Below are 20,768 nucleotides of genomic sequence, written 5' to 3'. Positions count from 1 at the left end.
GACTAATAAAAGCACAGACTACAAGAAAGCAGAAACTGTGCTGCACATAAATGGCCAGGACTCGCCATTCCTATTCCCCTCATGGCTATTATGTCATTGTCATTGCAGGAGAGAACAGAGCATGGTTGTAAAAAAACCTGGGCTTGGAGGGCAGATCACCTGGGTTCAAATTCAGCCTTCCACACCACTACGCTGTGTGCCTGTGTGCACATAATTTAACTGCTCAGCACTGGGTAGGCTGTCAGCTAGGTGATTTGGCCATTCAGCAAATTGGCATTTGGTAAATTTGCCTACTTTTACTCTGAATGCTCCACTAAAGAGTTAGACTTTTCTCTTAAAGGTAATGGGGAGTTTTAATCAAAGGAGTGAAGCAATCGGGTTTGCATTTTAGAAAGATTACATTTGACCCTTGAACAACATGGGTTTGAAATGCACAGGTCCACCTATATGCTGATTTTTAAAAATAAATATACAGTTGGCCTTCTGTATCCCCGCTTTGGAATCCATGGGTGTGGAGCATTAACTGCATTGCTCTACATCATCTTATTATATAAGGGACTTGAGCAGCCATAGATTTTGGTATCTGTGGGGGTTGCGGGGGGGAGGTTTAGTCCTGGAACCAATCCCCCGAAGATACCGAGGGACAATTGGTAAGTCAGAAGCTATACACAGATTTTTGACTGTGTGGGACTGGCGGCTGGTGTCCCTAACCCTCACACTGATCAACAGCCAACTGTGTTTGGCTAGACATCCAGAAGGAAAACTATGCATGGACAAGCATAGATGTAGAAAGACCAATTACAAGGTTAGCAATATTACAGGTGTAAGATAATAAATATATGAGTGGAGAAATGGACATTCCTGTAGACAGACTGGGTCTAGGAGATAAGGGAGAGGAAGTTGCTAATGTTAATGACGAAAGTTCTGCTTTAGGTCCTTGGGTGTGGTTTTAACATAGAGAGAATGTAGTAGGCAAAAAATGATTTCGATATGTGGAAATAATGAGCTAGTTGTAAGTTTGAGATTCTATGGGACAACTGAGTGGATCTCTCTGATGTGTAAAGTGGAATTCAGGGGGGAGATTAGGTGGGAGATATACACAGGTTGTTCACGTGATGGTTGAATCCAAAGCAGTGGAAAATATCTCCCACAGACAGCACGTTGGGAAGAAGAGTAGAGGTTGAGGACATGACCCCGAGGATCACAAGGGTGGAAGAGAAAAAAGAAGTCCTGGAGAAGTCTGAATACTAGAAGAGAATAGAGTTGTAGAACTTAATGGAAGGCTATTGTTTTAATAAGTCTGGGGAAGTTAACTAAGCTGAACAACAAAGAGAAGTCAGGGCCAAAGAAGGCTTAAAAATAGCCACAGGATTTGGCAAGTAGGAAATGATTGGTGACCTTAATGAGAGCAGTTTCACTGACAGAATGGCCTGGCTCTATGTCTGGTATCTGCCGTATAGTAACTTTTCAATGTATATGAATAACAGAGTGTGAAAATTAAACTGAAAACTCAGTAAAATAAGAAAGACAAGCAACAGGCATGGAAAAAAATTGTAGGTTAATGAACATATCCGAAATAGTGGAGCAAATCTCTCTTATTTTTTTATACAAATCCCATGCGAATATAAGCCCAGTTTGTCCCACCCCAGCAGGAAGTCTTACCTGGAGAGACCAGTCCATACAAGTGACTACTCGGTGCTTGGACCAATGCTCATCGTAGAACTGCCGGTTGAAAGAAAGGTTGGCTCCAGCCTGGACATCCCTAGGAGGATTGAAACATCAAAGACAAATAAGATGCTTCAGAATAGGACTTTATCTCTGCTGCTCACATTGAAAGAATCAAATGGCAAGACTACGGCACACAGTATTCTCTGAACTTAAAGCATCAATTTAGATAGAAAACTCTGACCACAAATAAAGGAAGGAAAGTCTCCTTTACGACAAGTTTTCTCTAACCTGGCCCAGAAAACGTTTCTACATATTGTTCCAAGCCTGCTACAAAATGTCAAATTTGTCTCAGGTTCTTCTCTTGACCAGTACTAAAGGATTCTCCTCTTCCCAAGTAAGTTCTATCTTACTTGGGAAGCAGAGTTTACTAGAACTCTCTCAGCTGTCAATGGAGCACAGGACACTTGGTGATGTTTTTCTTTTTTAATGGCTTTTTTTGGGGGGGAAGGGGGAACAGGACTTTATTGGGGAACAGTGTGTACTTTTTTCCAAGTCAAGTTGTTGTCCTTTCAGTCTTAGTTGTAGAAGGCACAGCTCAGCTCCAGGTCCAGTTGCTGTTGCTAGTTGCAGGGGGCGCAGCCCACCATCCCTTGCAGGAGTTGAACCGGCAACCTTGTGGTTGAGAGCCCACTGGCCCACGTGGGAATCGAACTGGCAACCTTCGGAGTTAGGAGAACAGAGCTCCAACCGCCTGAGCCACCGGGACGGCCCTTGGAGATGCTTTTATATCCATGCCCCCTTATCTAGGCTTAGACCAGAGATAACATACATGTTTCCATTTACCCTGAAATTTCTGAATGACTATAGTGGCTGTCTCCCTGCTCAATAGCAAGTGATGAGTTCTACCATGAGACAGACATGGTGGAAAGTGGGGAGTTCACCAAACGTATTAGATACTTTACATAGACCAAAATGGCATCTGGGCTACACTTTGGCTAGTGTTTACTTCGCTGATATTCAGCTGACCCCAAAACCTCCTCTGAAGAACCCAACACTGGTCCTGCATTTGCTCCCCAAGTTTAAATTGAGTAATGCCTGTTCTGTTCTAGCAGCTTTTTTGGGATGTGCCTAAAAAGCTGCCTAAATGTCAATTCAGGAGTTGCTCCACACTCCCTTTTTTTTGTTCAATTGCTTCATTCTACTGGCTTGCAACCTGCATCAATTGTCTCACATACTCGTAGATCTTGTTTAGACGGGGTGACCCGGCTTCAGATTATTCAGTTTAGGCTCTAATCAGCTGACGTATTATGAGTTGCTTTCTCCTGCTAACCCTTCTTCAGCTCCACCTTTGCAAACTCAGGGAAGAGGTACATGCACCCAAGGAACTGCCAGGAAACCAGAATAACTCTGGGCCAGGCACCCAATAGGAAGTAGGACCCAGAAAACCAACTAAGCCACACAGAGTCGGCTTTTTAAAAAGAAAACAATCGCAGAACATGTATATTCAAAACACGGTTGTCTCTTTGAAGTAGGCTAAAGATTCTGTCAGCTCTTTAGAACATTTTCAGAACTCCCTTTTGAAACTGTTTTTGGAGCCTCTGTTACATTCCTTTGAGTGTCTTCAATGATGATAGGTTGTCCTTTGAGAATATATTTGAATTTTAGAAATAGTCATCAGGTCTGATGAAAAAGCAAGGTGATTTCACCTTTTTATATTGTTCTTGGCCAAAAGAAATTGGTGGCTACAACCCAGCTATTTCTCTCTCTCACAAAGTTCATAAAATGCCTCCTTTATCCCTATGACAATGGTTAGCAGCCACTGCCTTTTACAATATATATGCTGCAGTCACGGAGAAAGTCATGTGGGGTCATTCGCTTTTATTGATTAGTCTTTGTTTGTTTTATCTTTAAATATATAGCCCTGTACATGTGTTTCCTAAAAGGCATATACAGATAATCTTATGGTATCAAAAGAGGAAAAAGTTTCCAGTTTCTGTTCACTGTCTACCCCATCAGTTAAGGTCTCTCATATCTCATGTTTATTTTCTTCAGCTTCCGTTGGCTTAGACATAAAAAATAGATCTGCTGGATATAAGGCAAATCTCCTTTTGCTGCTTATAAAAATTTTTTCTCAGAGGACAATGTACATGAGTCTGCCAATCTCTATCACCTGGACTGTTCCCCAGATATCAAGTTCAAAAGCATTTCACGGAAGCACATGCTAATTATAGGGAAACTCTAAACCAGAAGTTATAACCAAAGTCCTTAGTCAATGCTGTTTAGCAAGATCAACCCTGGAATTTCATCTTCCTCTGATTTCTTAGTTTTGGGATTTGCCAAGTCAATACATACATGAATTTAGCATCAACAGATAACTTATCATTGTATTTTTTTTTAAATGCACACAAGAAACTAACCCATCTTTTTCCTCTAACTCTCGACCACTGTAGTCAAAGAAGATGTCAGAGTCTTCTGCTAGTACTCTTTCAATTACCCGTATGGTCCGATCAAAAAAGATGAGAAATTCCTCTGAATGCAGGATCTGCTGTTTTTCTTCCTCTGTCAGCTCCCTTGGAGGGGCTTTTTATGTAAAAGAGATTGTTAGGGGGAAAAAAAAAGGACAATTAAAAACATTTCACAAGGAATCCAACTCTTGAAAGAAACTGCTTATCAAAGGAGTGATGAGACAGTGAGATAAACCATTGTTAATCTAGTCTAAATTACTCCCAAATTCACACTAAAGGTTTCTGCAGATGTCTCCACTGCCAATGTTACAAAAAGATTTCATATCTGGCCTAATTACTATTTGGAAGAGTTGAAAAAGATTACAAATAAAAACAAATTGGTGGGTTTTTGGTCATCCGTTTTGAACAATTTTATTTTCTTTAGAACTTAACTTGAAAAAAAGCTGAAATAGTACATAATAGAGAAATCTAAAACCAGGTATGTATATTAGATACTACTATAAAACTGCACATATTAAATAGTTAAGAACTATCTATAACATAAATTCAGATAGCACTCTTCCTCTTTCCATGGATAAATTCGTTTTGTTTTTTTAACCTGGTGAGTTGATAAGGTTGACTTAATTGTTATATAGATTCCACTCAAAACCTGAAACATGTCCTTCCAAACCCGCTTTCACCCAAAATATCTTCTGTTTTTCAACAAACACATGGAACAAATAAATGCTTCTGTAAGACACCTCATACTTGCTTTTATGCCTTACTTTTCTGGTATGATTAATCTTATCATATTAATTTTGAAGATGCAAAATGAGGCAAAGAGAGCTCAAATAGTTAACAATATGTCATAGTGTCTGAAAGAAAGTCAGTTCACCTCAGAGTCACAATTGGGTTACATACACTGTTTCTTCAGTTGCTGGGCTTACATAAAACAATAGAGAAAGGATTAAGAACTCCCACACTGAGAAGCACTCAAGGTAGAAACTGTCAGCTGAACCTTTGTGATTCTTCAGGAACCCCCATTCAACTCTCAGGCACCCTGGGTGCCCCTCAGGCAGAGTGCCTTCAATAAATGTTTGATAAATTACTCTTTCAGGAGAACCAGAAACATGTGAAGTTTAAGCTAAGGAAGGAGGGTAGGGTATCACAATCACAGGTGGGGTCCCTGGTGGAATCATTTCCCCAAAACTTCCACCACCATCCTCTAGTCAGGACCGATTTCTACCTGGCCATATGGTCAGAGGAACATTTTAGGTAGTGTCAGTCATCTGTAGCATAATTTTTTAAGGAAATGTTATTTGATTCTATTAATGGTATCTCCAAGCCATTGTCCCAAGAAATGGGAATTGTCCAAAAGCACTTCTGCAGAACCACGGCAGTGGATCTCAAACTTTTAATGTTCATAATGTCTCTCCCCTTCCAATCTCCCCTTTCCTGCCCCAGACGCCAATGCAGGAGGTCTAGAATGACTCCAAAAATCTGTATTTGTACCAGAAACTAGAAGGATTCTGATGTAGATAGATCACACCATGAGAAAAGCTCTCCAGGTAATATAACACAAATGATTCATGCACTACAGGAGATCTTCTCTAAAAACAGTTCACGCCATAGTTTCTAGCATCCCTAAATATAGTTAGAAATATTTCTTTGCTGCCGAAGTCTCCAGAGCCCTAAATATGCCAGTGTGTACTGGGACTCTCCAAGAACCCCCATCAACTTCAGTTAAGCAGTGTTACCCAGATACTAGTTTGAGAAACCATGAAGTGAGCAATTTGTGGACCATAAGTTACAAGAAGAACTCTAGAAAACCAACCTGAAATCCAACCTTTACTGGGCAGTATGTTAGATTTGATTCTTTAATCAATTAAACCTCTCTGAGAAGCAGTTTTATCTATAAAATGGGGTAATGATACCTAAACTTTAAGTCTGGCTTAAGGGTTAAAGATAAATATATGGGGCAAATAAGCATTCAATAATTGGTAATTAAGTAGCAATTTATTGGTCTACTTTTCAAAACTCCCATAAATTAGGAATTTGAATTTTTCATCTTTATGTAAGGTCAAGAAAACAGTAAAACTACTAAATGTAACTAGGCAAAAGGAAAAAAAACACTACAAAATGTTAGGGTCATTTTGTTTTGGTTAGTACTGTTATATAAATAAATAAACTTCACTAAACAAAGATAGTATCGGACCAAGAAGAATGTCTTATTTTAAAAGCCTCCTTCAGCCTTAGTCACTGTTGATGGATGATGACATGAGACACATTTGAAATTAAGCAAAGGAATAGGAATTTGCCCCTTTATTCCTGTTTTTATAATATAAAAGAAACACCTTTCTCTTCTCTGTTTATCTTTTTCAGCTACTTGTACTTCGCCTGTATCTTTCCTTACAGGTCCATTACTTTAAATAAAAAATAGTATCTGTGTAATTTTCTGTAATTTTTTTCTTCTCTGTAGCTTATTGTCACTTTGATCTCAGTTTTCAAGACATACAACTTCTTCTCTAAGAGAAACATAAATGGCTGATCAAAGTGTATTTGCAGAGGACAAGTTCAGGTAGGTGAAGCAGTAGCCTCTCCAGATATTATATTTGACAATACAATATTTGGCTTGAAATTAAATTGCTACTGAAGCAAAACAAAGGATATCTTTTATGCATATTAAGCTTTGATGTCTAACAGGGATCAAATGACATGATTTGTTAGCACAAAACAAGATGCAAGTACTTTTTTAAAATCATAAACAATATTCAACTTAGGAGTTAAACAGGATCATAGTTATCTTTGATAAAAACTCCAAACCTCCCATATTTAAAAATCTTTAAATTGATAAATGCTTTTACAATATAATGAAAACCTAATGGAGTATCCAGGAACCACAATCAAAAGTTGTAATCAGAAAAGACCTCTCCAGACATCTTATTTTATGAAAGAAAATTGATCGATTAATGGAATCCACAAGGTTCAAAATATAAGCATAAATAATTGGAATCAGAATTACCCCAGGAGAGATCCCAATTCTCCCTGAAATACCTGTTTGTGCAGCTTTTCCCTATCACTGGAACCTAATAAATTATTTTTAACATGTTTACTGCATAAATAGGTAGGGATTAATTTAATAGCAAAAGGCATATCAGAACAAAACATAGGAATTGATATCTGAGTTTTTGTATAAGTTAAGCAGAAAATGCAATTATAGCAGGTTTGTTGTTTGTTTTTGCAACAAAATATTTAGTATTTTTGCCAGGAGCTAACAATACTCTGTGCATTTAAAGTAACCTTTAAAAAAACAAAAAACATTCTTTATGAAAAGTAGAACACATGAATATGACTTACATACAACTCAAATGACATGACAAATTTCCAAACTTAACAAAATTTACCTGAACGGTTATATTTAGCTTGAATAACAAGTATGAAAACAATGTACTGCATTCATGAAATTCAAAGTTTAGACGACTGCCTGGTTCTATGAATTCATGTCCTACAAAATTAAAATCTAATATAAACTTTTTAGGGTTAAGTTCTTATTCTATTTATTATAGAAATGTTCATTTCTCTTGGTTTTACATATGAAAATACTTTTTTATGTCTTTCAAGATGATTTTATCCTATTCCTTCTGCTTTTTTGAGTTTTCTTTAGATTTTAAGGTGTAATTTTTCAGTTTCTGTTTAATTTACTCTATTTACTATGCAGTATATCTTTTGGTTTCTCAGGTTCTTAGGGTTTTTTCCTCTGTAAAAATGTAAAATTCATAATGAAATTCACAATTTATATTGAGATTTTACAATCTCATTTTTAGGTGAAAAGATTTTTTTTTTTTAAATATCCACTTCAGAAATGTCTTGCCTTGTTTCAATGATGTAGCTTTAAATTCCAACATAAAAAATTACATCTTTTAGTATTTTTCAAGAATATATCTAAAAGATAAAAAATAGATACGTAAATCCAGATAGCTTAACTTTAAAATCCGATTAAGTAAGGAGAGGGGCTCTAAGGGAGGGGCTCTTATGGGAATTTTACAGTGAAATCAGTTCATAAACAAGAGCAAGAAAATCAAACCAAACTAATAAAGAAGAATACCCTTCTCTGAAGTTAAGGTTTATGAGTTAATGTGAGGTTTATGAGTTGATGTGCATTTACAAGAGTTAGGTCTCTGATTCTGTTGTTTTAAATCTCCAAACACAAAACTATTAAGACACTCACCTACAAAAATTCCCTAAATTTTGATTAAAGGCTAAAACGTGCCTGCTGTTTTGCTCTACTCTGTTGTGGAAAAAAAGAGTGAAAACAGTAATAAATCAAACCCATATTTCTTTACTGTTTAATGCATTTTGATGTCACTTGGTCAAAAATGTCGAAAGCTAGTGAGCACTGATTTTTTTTTCCCCATCACCCCTCACCACTTTTAACTCCAAAAAAGGACAGATTTCTCAAAAATGTGTTCCCTGGTTTGAAACCATGTATGTCAAGTTTCAGCCCAGAGCAAATTTTTATGGCTGAGTAATAAATCCCTGAAACTCAGGGTTCATAATGGAAGTGCTGACACAGCCCTCACTACTATGCAGCCATGTGAATGGCGCCACGATTATATCTGCAAGAGATTTTTCAAAAAGTTTGCAAAATACTGTCTTGCTTTAAAAAAAAAAAAAAAAGCCAGAGAGTTTGATGTCAACATAAACATGCTTTTAACCTGTTATGTGCTAATTTGCAGAAAAGCCATTAATAGGGAATAAGGCACACAGGGCAGCAGTAATAGGAAATGTACTTTCAAACTTCTTTTTGACTTTTACCAGGGCTTTAATCAATTCCATGTAGCGTAACAGTTAAAACTGGAGGGTGTTTTTGCTCAGAAGTGAAGGAGGTTGCAATGCTTGGCTAGAGAAGATGATTTGGAGCCTGGTGTTGTGAGTGGGTCGGAGTGGGATCCCAGCCAAGAGACAAAAAACATACCCTGGGCTCCTTACCACCCAGTATATCTTAAGGATATTTTGCAAAAGAAAGAAGAGGGTATTTTAATAAATCCCAACTTATTCTGTCTCCTGCTACACCTGTGTTAATGATATTCTATCACCAGCTTTTTTTTTAATGTTCTTAGTAAAAGTTTAAAGGTGAAATCTCTTCAATCAAAATCATTTACAATCCCTTGGAAAAAGTAACTGTGCCTTCTATGGATGCCACTGTTAATGCTGAATCCCCTCCTTGCCCTCAGTTGTACCCCAGGACTTGATAGTAATCAGTCTCACTCCATGCCTGAGCAGTGTGAAGTGAGTGCGTATGACCAATACGGACCCAGCCCTACAAAAGACCTCAGGGACAAATATGTGACACACACTGTGTCCAAGCCACAGACATCTTTAAAATTTTTAAATCAAATGGGCTTGGAATTAGAATTATATTGATCTGTATTGGGGACATTTATTAGGAAATATGAAAAAATCTTTCTAATCTACACTCTGTTCTCATGGACACTCCATTTGGCAGTAGACAGACAATTTCAAAATTCTCTTTTGTGTTCAGATCTGAGAATCTCAAAAGAATACAAAGTTCGATTTTTACAGAAATATCACCTGTAGTATTGTTTTCCCCTTTCTTTTTTCTTTTTTGTTTTCTTTTTTGCTTTCTTGTTACTGTTATCATTGGGAATGTACAATGGAATGAACTAGAGAACCAGACAATTAATAACAAGTGTTTTATTTTATGACTATTTAGTAATAATTTTACTGGAATTGTGATTGGACTTAAATTGCTGGAAATGTAGATGGTTTATATTTTATTTGCTTCTATCACTTAAAAAAACAAATGACTCTTGCTTTGGAGATTAAAGTTTACGGTGCCAAATGTAATATATTGAACAGTCAGAGAAAACTTTCTACATAGGGGATATACATTTAATTTTTACTTACCTCTATAGTCCTTATGTTGGTAAAAATATGTAAGTAAATAAAATGATGATTTAATTGATCTCTCACACCATACCTTCTGTCACCTCCTGTTTTTTGTCTTGATTTTCCAGTTCCGAATCATGGCCAATTTTGGGTTCCACCATTTCCTCATCGTCCTCATCCTCTAGAAAAAAGAAAGAGAAAAGTGCGTCATTATCTTTCCTTCGAATCAAAGTCTTCAGTTGATGGTGGGAGGTAGGGGCAAAGGGTCAAGTTTCAATCATTTAGGGCAACTTCTAAGTAGATCAGTCCACAGTGAATGCCCAAGATATATGTTCATGAATATATAAATAAATTATCTCTAAAAGGGGCCTCTTTGAAAGTTCCCCCGAGCTGCTGTGAAAACCGCCCTGAGTCAGCACCTGCTGCATCCATCTCCAGGCCTTCAGCACATGGGATGTCTTGGAATTGCCTCTCTGACCTCTGAAGCTTCTTCAGAGATGGCCCAGGAACAGATCTTAAAATGTTTCCACCTGGGGCACATTCTCCACAGGGTACACCTGCTGTACAGACGACTCATTTCCAATTGAATTCTCACCAAATTAATTTGTTTTTGACCTACAGGAAAGGGTTAAATACAGGTCTGACCCCAGGTCAAATGCCATTGGCAAGTAAACAGGGGTGGGGGTGGGGGGGCCCCCCCGGTAAGGCCCCAAAAGTCATGGCCATAGGCCTGGGAGAAAGCAACCAACCCGACATGGCATTTACACATTCGGAGCAGCGCGTGCATTAATGTGAATTTAATGAGCACTAACAAATGGGCCCAGTTGGCCACCACTGCCAGATGTTATAGCGCCCTTCCTGCCCTATGCAAATGTGTTCACTCTGTCTGCTCTCAACCTGCTTTCCTCAGAGGCCCCTTTCATTGCAGGGCACTTGAAATCATCAGTCACAACGTAGAAGATGCAGGGAAGATCCAGGTGTCCCCAGAAAATCCAACGTATAGAAACAAAATGATCGAAAAGAATTAAAACTTGCTTTCCTAGGTTTTTCATATATTACCTCCTCTCTTCAGTATCATAGTCACTGCTAAGTGACTGATTTCATGGGTTCAAATGGAGTTTAAAAGAAAAGACTTCACTCCTCCCCCAATCATTCATTCATATATTCATTCGTTCAACAAATATTTACAGACCTTCTATAAAATATCAAGCTCAAATAAATGTATACATATTTCATATATATATATATATATATATATATATATATATATATATCCTGAAAAAGCAACTCCAAAAGTTCTAACTATATTAAACAAGTTATTTGTGGAAGGAATATCAATTTTTTAAATGCGGATGTATAAAGTATAGTATTGCAATTTAGATACTAATTTTTTTTAAAATGTGAATTTTCACTGAAACACAGTATTCTATATGCATGTGTGTAGATTGTGGAACCAACCTCATTACTTTATATCCACACTATATAGATATCAGAAAAAAATGTAACACACTTTTAAGGAAAATTGTCATTTATTATTAAGACATGAACACATTTATTATTAACACATACCTATGAAATAAAAAGCTGCACTTAAAATACTGAGAAGGACACTGAGTTATACAGATGTTTAGACAAATAAATCTTTAAAATGTTAAGTTATAAATAGCATAGTTGGGTCCTTCCCCACATAAAGATATCACTGCTATCTACCCACTGAAAACCTGTTTGGAACATCCTGAACAAAACATCCACCGCCACAGGTGTATCTTCCTGATCCAAAGACCTAACACAAAGCCCAGGTGGGTACTAGCTGGAGGGCAGTTTCCTCCTCTGGTAGACCTTCAATGGAGAAGCAACTTTGAGAAGGTCACGAAGCTGCTCAAAAGTGGCTCCATTTCTGAACTTTCTAGAAACATTTCTTTATGTGTAACAGATTCAGCAGTGATGTCCTGACATTTACTAACTGCAAGTAAATACAATGAAGACCAAGACAATAAGGCCCGTGTGAGATGTTAAATTGTGTCTTCATCCCCAAATGCATATGTTGAAGACCAACACCCTAGTACCTTAGAATGTGACCATATTGGGAAACAGGGTTGTTGTGGATGTAATTATTTAAAATAAGGACATACTGGAGTAGAGTGGGCACCAAGTCCAATATGACTGGTGTCCTTACTAAAAGAGGCATTTCAGACACAGACTTACACACATGAAGAACGCCATGTGAAGAGGAAGGCAGAGATTGGGGTGATGCTTCTATATGCCAAGGAACACCAATGATTGCAAACAAACCACCAGCAAGTAGGGAAGCAGCATGGAAAAGATTCTTCCTCCCTTGCCTCAGAAGGAACCAACTCTGCCAACACCTTGATCTCAGAATTCTAGCATCCCAAACTGTGACACATAAGTTTCTACTGTTTAAAACACCCAGTCTGTGGCACTTTGTTACAGAAGTCCTAGCAAACTGTCATGAGCACCTGGAAGGACAGTCGCCACATTTCAGTCTCTTCCTGAAAGCCAAGGGGGCATTAACCCCTCGGCAGGGCCCTATGTCCCTGCGTGGTACTCGTGACGTGAGTGGGGAACAAAGTCCTGGCACCCAGGTTCACACAGAGTGAGTGACACAGCTTTATTTGGGAACCAATGTCCCTCCAGAGGCCAATGCTCTGGTCAGCACAGAAGGTTATACAGAACAGAATAGACTTTAATAACGAACCAACTCCCAGAGTCCATCGGGATGGAGAAGGTTCCTGGTCCAGGAGAGGCGACTGGGCCCATGATGGGTCTGAGGCGAGCTGGTCTTGCCAGGAAGATCTTCGGAGAGTCCAGGAATATTGTGGCTTGCACATCGCAGAGGGCTCTGTCGGATCGTCCAAACGAATGTCCTGGAGGAGCGTTCCGGAGTGTCTCGCTCAGAGCCTCACAGAGGGTCTTAGCTGGAGCGCCCAGTCAGACCCCTCATGGCATTGCTCTGGAGTTCTGCCTTTATCCTCTTTTCCTTGGACTTGTTTACGTCTTAGGTGATAACCAGAAGTTGTTTTGGTGAATGTGTTTATAACTCAATTTTGTTATGTTCAGTTTCACACAAAAACATGTTTTTTACTTTATTCTTATCAGTCTCACACATGTGTGGCCATAGTCCTGTCCTCCTAGTAAACAACTTGTTTTGCAAATCTCAATCCACATATATACTATTTTATATACTCTGTACACAAACTAATAAAGCCAGTCAAGTGCCTCATTTCCTACGATCTTATGATCTAGCAGAAGAGATAAAGGAGATACACAATAATAATACCTAAGGCAGTGACGAATGCTTTACTTGAACCTAATTTATTTATCAGAACTTGGTATCATTAGGCTAATTTTACAGATGAGGAAACAAAGTAATCCACCCCTGCAACACCCCCCCCCCAAATAAAAAAAGAAAAACTACCAACCACATGAAGCTTTAAGTTCTGTCTGGTTTTGCCTGTTTTCGAGTCTATGATCTTTAACCATTGTGCATACTGCTTCCCTACCCACAGCAGGATGAAATAGGAGAAGCCTAAAGTACAAGCGGTACGACGACGATCCATTGCAGTGTAAGGTTTGTGGAGGCTCTCTGAGGCGGACATTATGTGACCTCAACGTGGATCGCTCATCTATATGTAAGGCTCTGCTGAGAAGTGAGGTGTCACATCCTTGAAAGCCATCTAAGATGGGTTGTTTTATCAAGAATTTACATGCCACATTCAAATTCTGTTCCCATTTTCATTTCAGAATCCACCACCCTGAGACCTGACCAGCAATGCTTACTCCAAAGCATTAACTCCTCTGGCCAGACAGATTCACAACCTGGGTGGGAACAGGACACCAAGGGAAGTAACTGATTTAGGTCCAAGGCTGGAGTCTACTTGCTAGCCTCTTGATTTTACACAATTCATAGGAACTCTCTGAGGCATCTGTTTCCATATTTGCTGAACTGGGATAATAATCGTTTCTTAAAACACAATGTTGTTGTAAAAATAACCAAATAAAATCACTGATATGAAATTGCTTTTTAAACCACCAAGAGAGTTGGGAATACCCATAACCAGAAACCTCTCCCAACTAGTGTTACCTTAGCTTGTACGTTACCAAAGATTTATTGATCACTTACTATGTACCAGGTGCTGGGAATACGACAGAGAACAAGACAGACCAAAAAAAAATCTCTGTGCTCAAGGAGCTTCCATTCGAGTTAGGGGAGAGAAACCACAAATCAATAAACAAAACATACACTGCATCAGATAAGTGCTGTGGGGAAATAGCATGCTGCAAAGGGGGATTGGGCTTGCTGGTCATGGGAGGAAGAGCTGAAATTTAAAGCAGAGTGGACATGTAAGGCCACACTGAGGTGACATTTGAGTAAAAATTTCAGGAAGTTAAGGAGGTAAGTTGTGTGAAGATTTTGGGAAAGTAAGACTAACAACAAATAGATTCTATTGCCTCATTCTGTGGACCCAAGGGCTGAAATGGGTCAAGGTCTACATTAATTTATTATCAGTTCCATTGACTCTGGAAAACAATTGTGCTTTTATCAGAGCCATCTATTCTGTACATTCACATCTTGTAGTTCTCAAAATGTAGTCAGTTTCACCAAGGACTTGAATTAGTCAGTTTTAAATAATATTAAGTTCTCATCTTTCGCAGATATAAGGGTTTTTATTTTAAACATTAATTCCTGGAAGAGTCAAAAAGCAACATCATGACAGGAAGTGCCACTTACAGCATATTTGAAAAATATTATTAAAAAAAATACTATTAAGGGGTTGGCTATAGAAAGGGTTAGGTTTGTGACAGCAATATGTTAGTTTATGTGTCATGTGGGAAAACAGCAGGTTATCTAATTCTTTAAATGGAAAATCCTTCTCCAGAGAATATGTTTTTGATGAGTTCTTTTGAAAAACCAACAAATATTTATTGTGTTTATAATATGTGCAAAGTCCCATAATGAGATACTGTGAATAAGAGAGAAAAAAAAAAAAAAAAAAAAAAAAGTTCCTGCCCTTTTAAAGTGGTTACAAACCAGTTGTAGGCATTAATCTTTAATGGCCACAGAATTCTTTGTCTATCAGCCTTTTAAAGACACAAAGTAAGTGTTTTAGTGGATTTGTTGAGGAAATAAAACACAAGAGACTGGTTTGTTTCTCTGAATACTGATATGTTTGCCTTGCTCAGCAAAGAGAGTATATTTTTCTTTAAGACTCTGGTTTCCTTTCTGGTGCAATTGGAATTACTTCTGTTGAAACCATTTTCAAAACAGTTAAATAACTTTAAAGAAAAGGATTTATGTAGACCCGCTACAGACTACTGATATATGAGTTATGCCACTAGTTCATACCCGGTTACATTTCCTCTGAGATTGGGGAAAAAAATTACCACCCATGTACGGTTTCCTGTACTAGGTCCACACAAGAAATTAAACTAGTGGCAGAACTTAATGACCTGTCAGTGAAGGGGCTAATTTCAAATAATGGCATCTTTTGGCCACATTATTTTATTTAGCACCCAAATCCTGCCGTCTGCAGTTGCTGCATTCATTCCCTCTAAAGTTGAAAAAATCTTTGGTAACCACTGTCCTCCTTCCTCAAGATTTTCTGCAGGTCTAAGAATGAATAATTGCATGTTCAGCAACAATCACCTATAACACACTGAGCACAAGGCCTGACCCACGAGCTCCAGAACGGTTAGTTTCCTCTTCTAGTCTGTGGTTCCGAATAAAGTCAATATAGTCAATTTGAATATGCCACCGTCCTCTCTGATTGTTGAACTGCTCTGATGGCCTCACAAATTTGAGATACTGGAGGGGAAGTGCAACCGAACGTTTGCCAGTGTTTGGCAATACAATATGTAAACCCCTTTCTGTCTGGGGGTATCCCCTTGCAGTACCGCTGTACTGGTGACATGTTGGACCCTGTTTTCTTCTCCCAAAGCCCAAAGGGAGACACTTTCCTGCTTTCCATCTTCCGGTGACCAAGACTCAGGCAGGAGCAATCAGATTGGATGCTCCTAAATGGGGCTTTGTCTTTGGAGCGAGGAGACAAAGCGGTTAGGAATAATTTGGGGCAACATGCCACAGCAGCAGTGGTGCCCAACATCCTGGCCCGATTGTTCCAGAAGACCAAGGTCTGGGTTGGTCCCTGCCTTTTTTCAAGCCTATTCCTCTGCCTCCTTTTGCTTCTGTGAGCATCAGATTTCCTTCCAATAAATCTCACTAGAGGTGGTGTCAGTACCAAATTTCCTTCCAATAAATCCCACTGAACTTGGTGCCTGCTGCTTGCAACCAGAACCCTGAGCAACACAGGGCAGCCTTCTGGGAAGAGAAGGGCTTGTGTTTTATAAAGTCAGTGGGTTCTCGCCTTCCTGTGCTCTCTCAGGGCCTGCAAAACCCCAGGATAAGAGGGTCTGAGTACCCAGGTAGAGCTCTCGCTGCCCTGCTCCTTGGTTTTCACAAGGGAGCCATGGCCCCTCCACCTGCCACCTCATGGAAGACAGATAAGTCTGGCCAGGTGCACAAGGGCAGCAAGAAGCAGAGTGGGCCATTTCACTCCATCCTTCTTGACTCCAAAGGCCATCTTGCTGCAGCCAAAAGAGGGAGACACAAATAAATTACCGCATGACTTTGAATTGATCAGGCCAACACCTGTAAGATGCACAATTACTTTATGTAGCATTAAGAAAAACAATTACTGCTAATTACACTATAACACATCACCAATTCTAATGTGAAAAACTGAATGTTGGAATTGATATAATAATTTGTGGCTTAGAAATAAATAGAAACTAGTTTCCAAAAGATGAAAGGATGGCAAGAACACACAGCCAATTTTAAATCAAGTTTACTACTGTGTGACTCTTGGTGAACAGACTTGAAGAGATACAAAGGCACTTTTTTGGTTTTTAGATGTATTGCTTTCAATGTTAAGAACAAATGCCCTAGCCACATTTCTATAATTCTGTGTACAGATGTTTCAGATGGTGATTCATTTTATAACATATTTAAAATTTTCAATAGAAAAACAAAGAGTTAATCTCTCAAATTAAAATTTAGTTTTGATTTAAAAAACAATGCACTTTAATGAAGCTATTCCTTGCAGTTCTATCTTTGGCCTCATTGCTTCTCGTATCAAATGTCACTCTATGTAATACTTATGCCTGTGTTTCTCATTATCACCCACAAACTGCCATCTCTAGTTGAGACAGCCCTTTTAGGCTCCAGATTCTGTACTGCATGTTCCAATGTGAAAGTTCCACAGGCTTCTCAGACTAGACATGTTCAAAGCAGAACTCCTACCTTTTGCTGAGATCTAGTCTTTCGATTGCCTTCCCCATCCTGCCTAATGGTACCACCATCCACATGTGTTCACAGGTGGACACCAGAGTACCATCTTCAATTCCTCTTTTCCATGGGGCCCTATAAGAAAGGGTCTCAGGGCGGCCAGATGGCTCAGTTGGTTAGAGCTTGAGCTCTCAACAAAAAGGTTGCCGGTTCAATTCCCGCATGGGATGGTGGGCTGCGCCACCTGCAGCTAAGACTGAAAACGGCAACTGGACTTGGAGCTGAGCTGCTCCCTCCACAAGTAGATTGAAGGACAACGACTTGGAGCTGATGGGACCTGGAGAAACACTCTGTTCCCCAATAGTCCCCAATAAAATTAAAAATTAATAAATAAAAGAAAGGGTCTCAAAGTCCTTTCATGAAAGGACACAGGTGGATTTGAGACAGATTCGGTCTCTGAAATCTGTCTCAAATCCACCTGTGTCTTTACTGCACTTTAGTCAAGGCCAGTTCCATCTCTTGCCTGCAGTATTATTGTGTTTGGACTGGTCGTCCTCCCACTACCGGTCTTGCTCTATATTTATAGTAGCTTCACTTTTTTATTTAAAAAAAAGAAACCACTTCTATGTATCCTTCCTCCACCAAAAAAGCTTCTATAGTTCCCTTAATATTTTAGTATAAAAGCCCATAGATTCTTCTTGTCTCTTCCACCTCATCTTCCTCTATGGACGATGCACAATCACCCGATATGCCAGTAGGTTCATGCGTCGAAGGTACTGCATATTGTTTTTTTCTGCTTCTGTCGGTCTTCCCTCCAATACCCAGGAGGTAATTATTATTAGTCCTTCATGACATGATTCCACAGCTTTAATACTTCCTCCCGGATAGATCTGCTGACCTCTTCAACTGTTCCACCAGCCCACCTTGTATATATCTCAATGATAACACATCTCAGACCACTTGAAATTAGGTGTATGCATCTATCTCCACAACCAGATAAAAAGTCCCTCAAAGATCTACTCTTGTTAGTATCATCAATGTCAAGCATTGAAACTAGTAATATCAAGATCGGTGGTTGTTCTGGAAAGGTAGTAGTTATAAACCACACTGTTTAGGACCTTGCGTGACACAATGACTTTGGACTTCTTTCTGAAGATCAGTATCCCCTTTATAAACATAGATCTTACATAAGTCATTAAAAATTAATTTAAATTTCAGAAGGAATTCAAGGCATTGATGATGCTAAATACGGCTTCTGAAACCTCATTTGTCTCCTTCCCAGCCCTTCATGCACATTCTGATATATCTCTAAGGGCAGCCTAACTTCTTGATAAAAATCCTGCTGCCAACCAGCACTGAAGAGAAACTGGAGGCTTTTAGAAACACAGTAGATAAGACCTGATGTTGTTTAAGAACATGGAGGCAGAATGGAGGCTGGAGCAGAGTGAGGAAGCCTGCAATGAGGGAGACAGGTAGAAGATAAGCTATGGCTGTTAGTCTAAGCAACAGATGGTGAGAACTTGACTTAGGACGGTTTAGTTGCCAGTGGGTGTGATGGATTGTACTGTGAATTGAAACCTGTGTTTGTACAGCAGACAGTGAGCGTTCTCGGACAGAACACACTCAAGTCACCCTGTCCTTGGACCAGCTTTGTGCACCGTTTGCCAGGGTTGCCAGGAGTCCAGAGAAAGCCATCCTCCAGATATGCATCATAGCGGCCAAAATAAAGTATAACATGCACCTCTGAATGCTTACACAAACCGAGGTGAGCGCCTCTGTGTTTTAAAAATATGCAGGAACGACATATTTTGTGGGATTTTCAGTAAGCACTTTGTTAAATATACTACATGCTAATATTTAAAAAAACAAAACAAAAAACCCTTCACTTTCTGGTCTAGAAAAATCTGGCCAGAGTAAAGAAAACATACATTTCTCATCGTACAGAGCGCTCCTGTTAACACTCTAGGCCACATCAGTTCTTTCCTAAGGCTCTAACATGACAGTACTTGGAAAGTTTACTTCCTGATGGAATGTCACCCAAGGCATTGCAAATGGGAGGAAATGAAAGAAAATATTCAAAACGAGAGAGGAAGCCAGAGAACAGTACTTTTTGCAGCTGTTTCTGAAACTTGTAACTGTGCTGATATATAATATTTGGGCAGTAAATATGTGTTGAATGGAATTGGTGTGGATTAGTCGGCTTGCATGAAGGACAGAGACCAGGAAGAGAACAACGCTCTTCTCGGAGATGCCCAGGCAGGAGCCTGTGGGTAACTCCAGCATTTGTTGTTTGGGATGGGAAGACTTAATTGATCTCTATTTACATACATTTTCCTCCTTAAAACCTTTAATGGCTCGCTATTTCCAGGATTAGCTATTTAAGGCCCATCATCATTTGACCCCAAATCGATTCTCCAGCATTGCTCAAAGCAGAACAGCCCTTGACTCAACTGTCTATGAAGTAAAGCAAGTTTGTTGTCAGAAACCACCCGCCCCATCTTCCCTCTCTTTAGTCTTTTATATTTTTCAGGCCCCCCGTGTCTCTCAAGCTTTCTCAAGAAGTCATGGATATTTCAGCCATAGAAGAGATTAGCTGAATGAACTAATTCACACTAATGGATTAGAGAATGGTAACCCAAATAAATTAACCTCTATGGCAAACTACAGTTCTTGCAGGAGCAGAGCCATCCCTCAAATCAATCCCATGTTCTGTATTCTTGGAAGCAGAACTGTCCATGACACAACTCCAGCCATTGTACTCCATGTGAATAGGACTTCTTCAGCTGAATAGAGCACAGACTCTACGTCTATCCTTGGCAGCCTTATTTGTATAGATGTCTACACACATTCTGGGCAATAATTCAAAACTCGTAAAAAATGTAATTCTTGGCTACTTGGAAAGAGAGAAGGGACTCCTAGCTTTCTTTTTCAGACTGAAATCACTTTTGCTGCCTACTTCTGATTTTGGCCTTTTATTTCCTCCAAGGGTGCACATCTGTACTTCCTCTTAGTAGGAGCATTGCTTGTGAAAAAGAAAACTCGGGTCACAGAAACAGAGATGTCATCGTGTCTAAATTTCAGCAGTGACTGTAGGTATGTCCCAAAGAAGGTAAACCCTCCAGGTCTTTGGGTACTACAACGGTTATTGTTATGTTAATTCAGTAGAAACCATTTAGAAACATTATTTTACCTATAAAGAAATTGTCCCTAAGGAGAAAGTGGTACCTTCCATCTCTGATAATGTCAGAGCAGTTGTGACATCAATTATTGCACATATAGGTCACCCCACTATTGCATGTTCTCTAACATTCCTTTTAGGAATAGGATCAAATCTTGTTAATTCTATCTCTTTGTACCCTCTTCACTTGCACAACCCCTTTTATCCTCTCAATTTTCCACCTTCTTCTCTTCGGTTAAGGCCGCTACAGCCTTTTATGTAGCTT

The 20,768-nt window shown here is 39.1% G+C and overlaps 1 protein-coding gene across 8 annotated transcripts in view; it reads right to left on the bottom strand.

Moving 5' to 3' along the window:
- Window positions 1-20,768, bottom strand: part of DYNC1I1 (dynein cytoplasmic 1 intermediate chain 1) — a 269,907-nt gene that overhangs the window by 89,203 nt on the left and 159,936 nt on the right. For all 8 annotated transcript variants that reach the window (XM_074340758.1, XM_074340755.1, XM_074340754.1 and 5 more), the window contains 3 exons: window positions 10,114-10,203; window positions 4,086-4,248; window positions 1,663-1,762 (listed from right to left, as the gene is read on the bottom strand). In XM_074340758.1, the coding sequence (XP_074196859.1) occupies window positions 1,663-1,762; window positions 4,086-4,248; window positions 10,114-10,203 (353 nt within the window). The remainder of the gene's footprint in view (window positions 1-1,662; window positions 1,763-4,085; window positions 4,249-10,113; window positions 10,204-20,768) is intronic.

The sequence above is a fragment of the Rhinolophus sinicus genome, linkage group LG09 (assembly GCF_036562045.2).
Source record: "Rhinolophus sinicus isolate RSC01 linkage group LG09, ASM3656204v1, whole genome shotgun sequence".
NCBI classification, from domain to species: domain Eukaryota; kingdom Metazoa; phylum Chordata; class Mammalia; order Chiroptera; family Rhinolophidae; genus Rhinolophus; species Rhinolophus sinicus.
The sequence above is the reverse complement of the archived record's forward strand: the minus strand, read 5'-3'. Positions and strand labels throughout refer to the sequence as shown.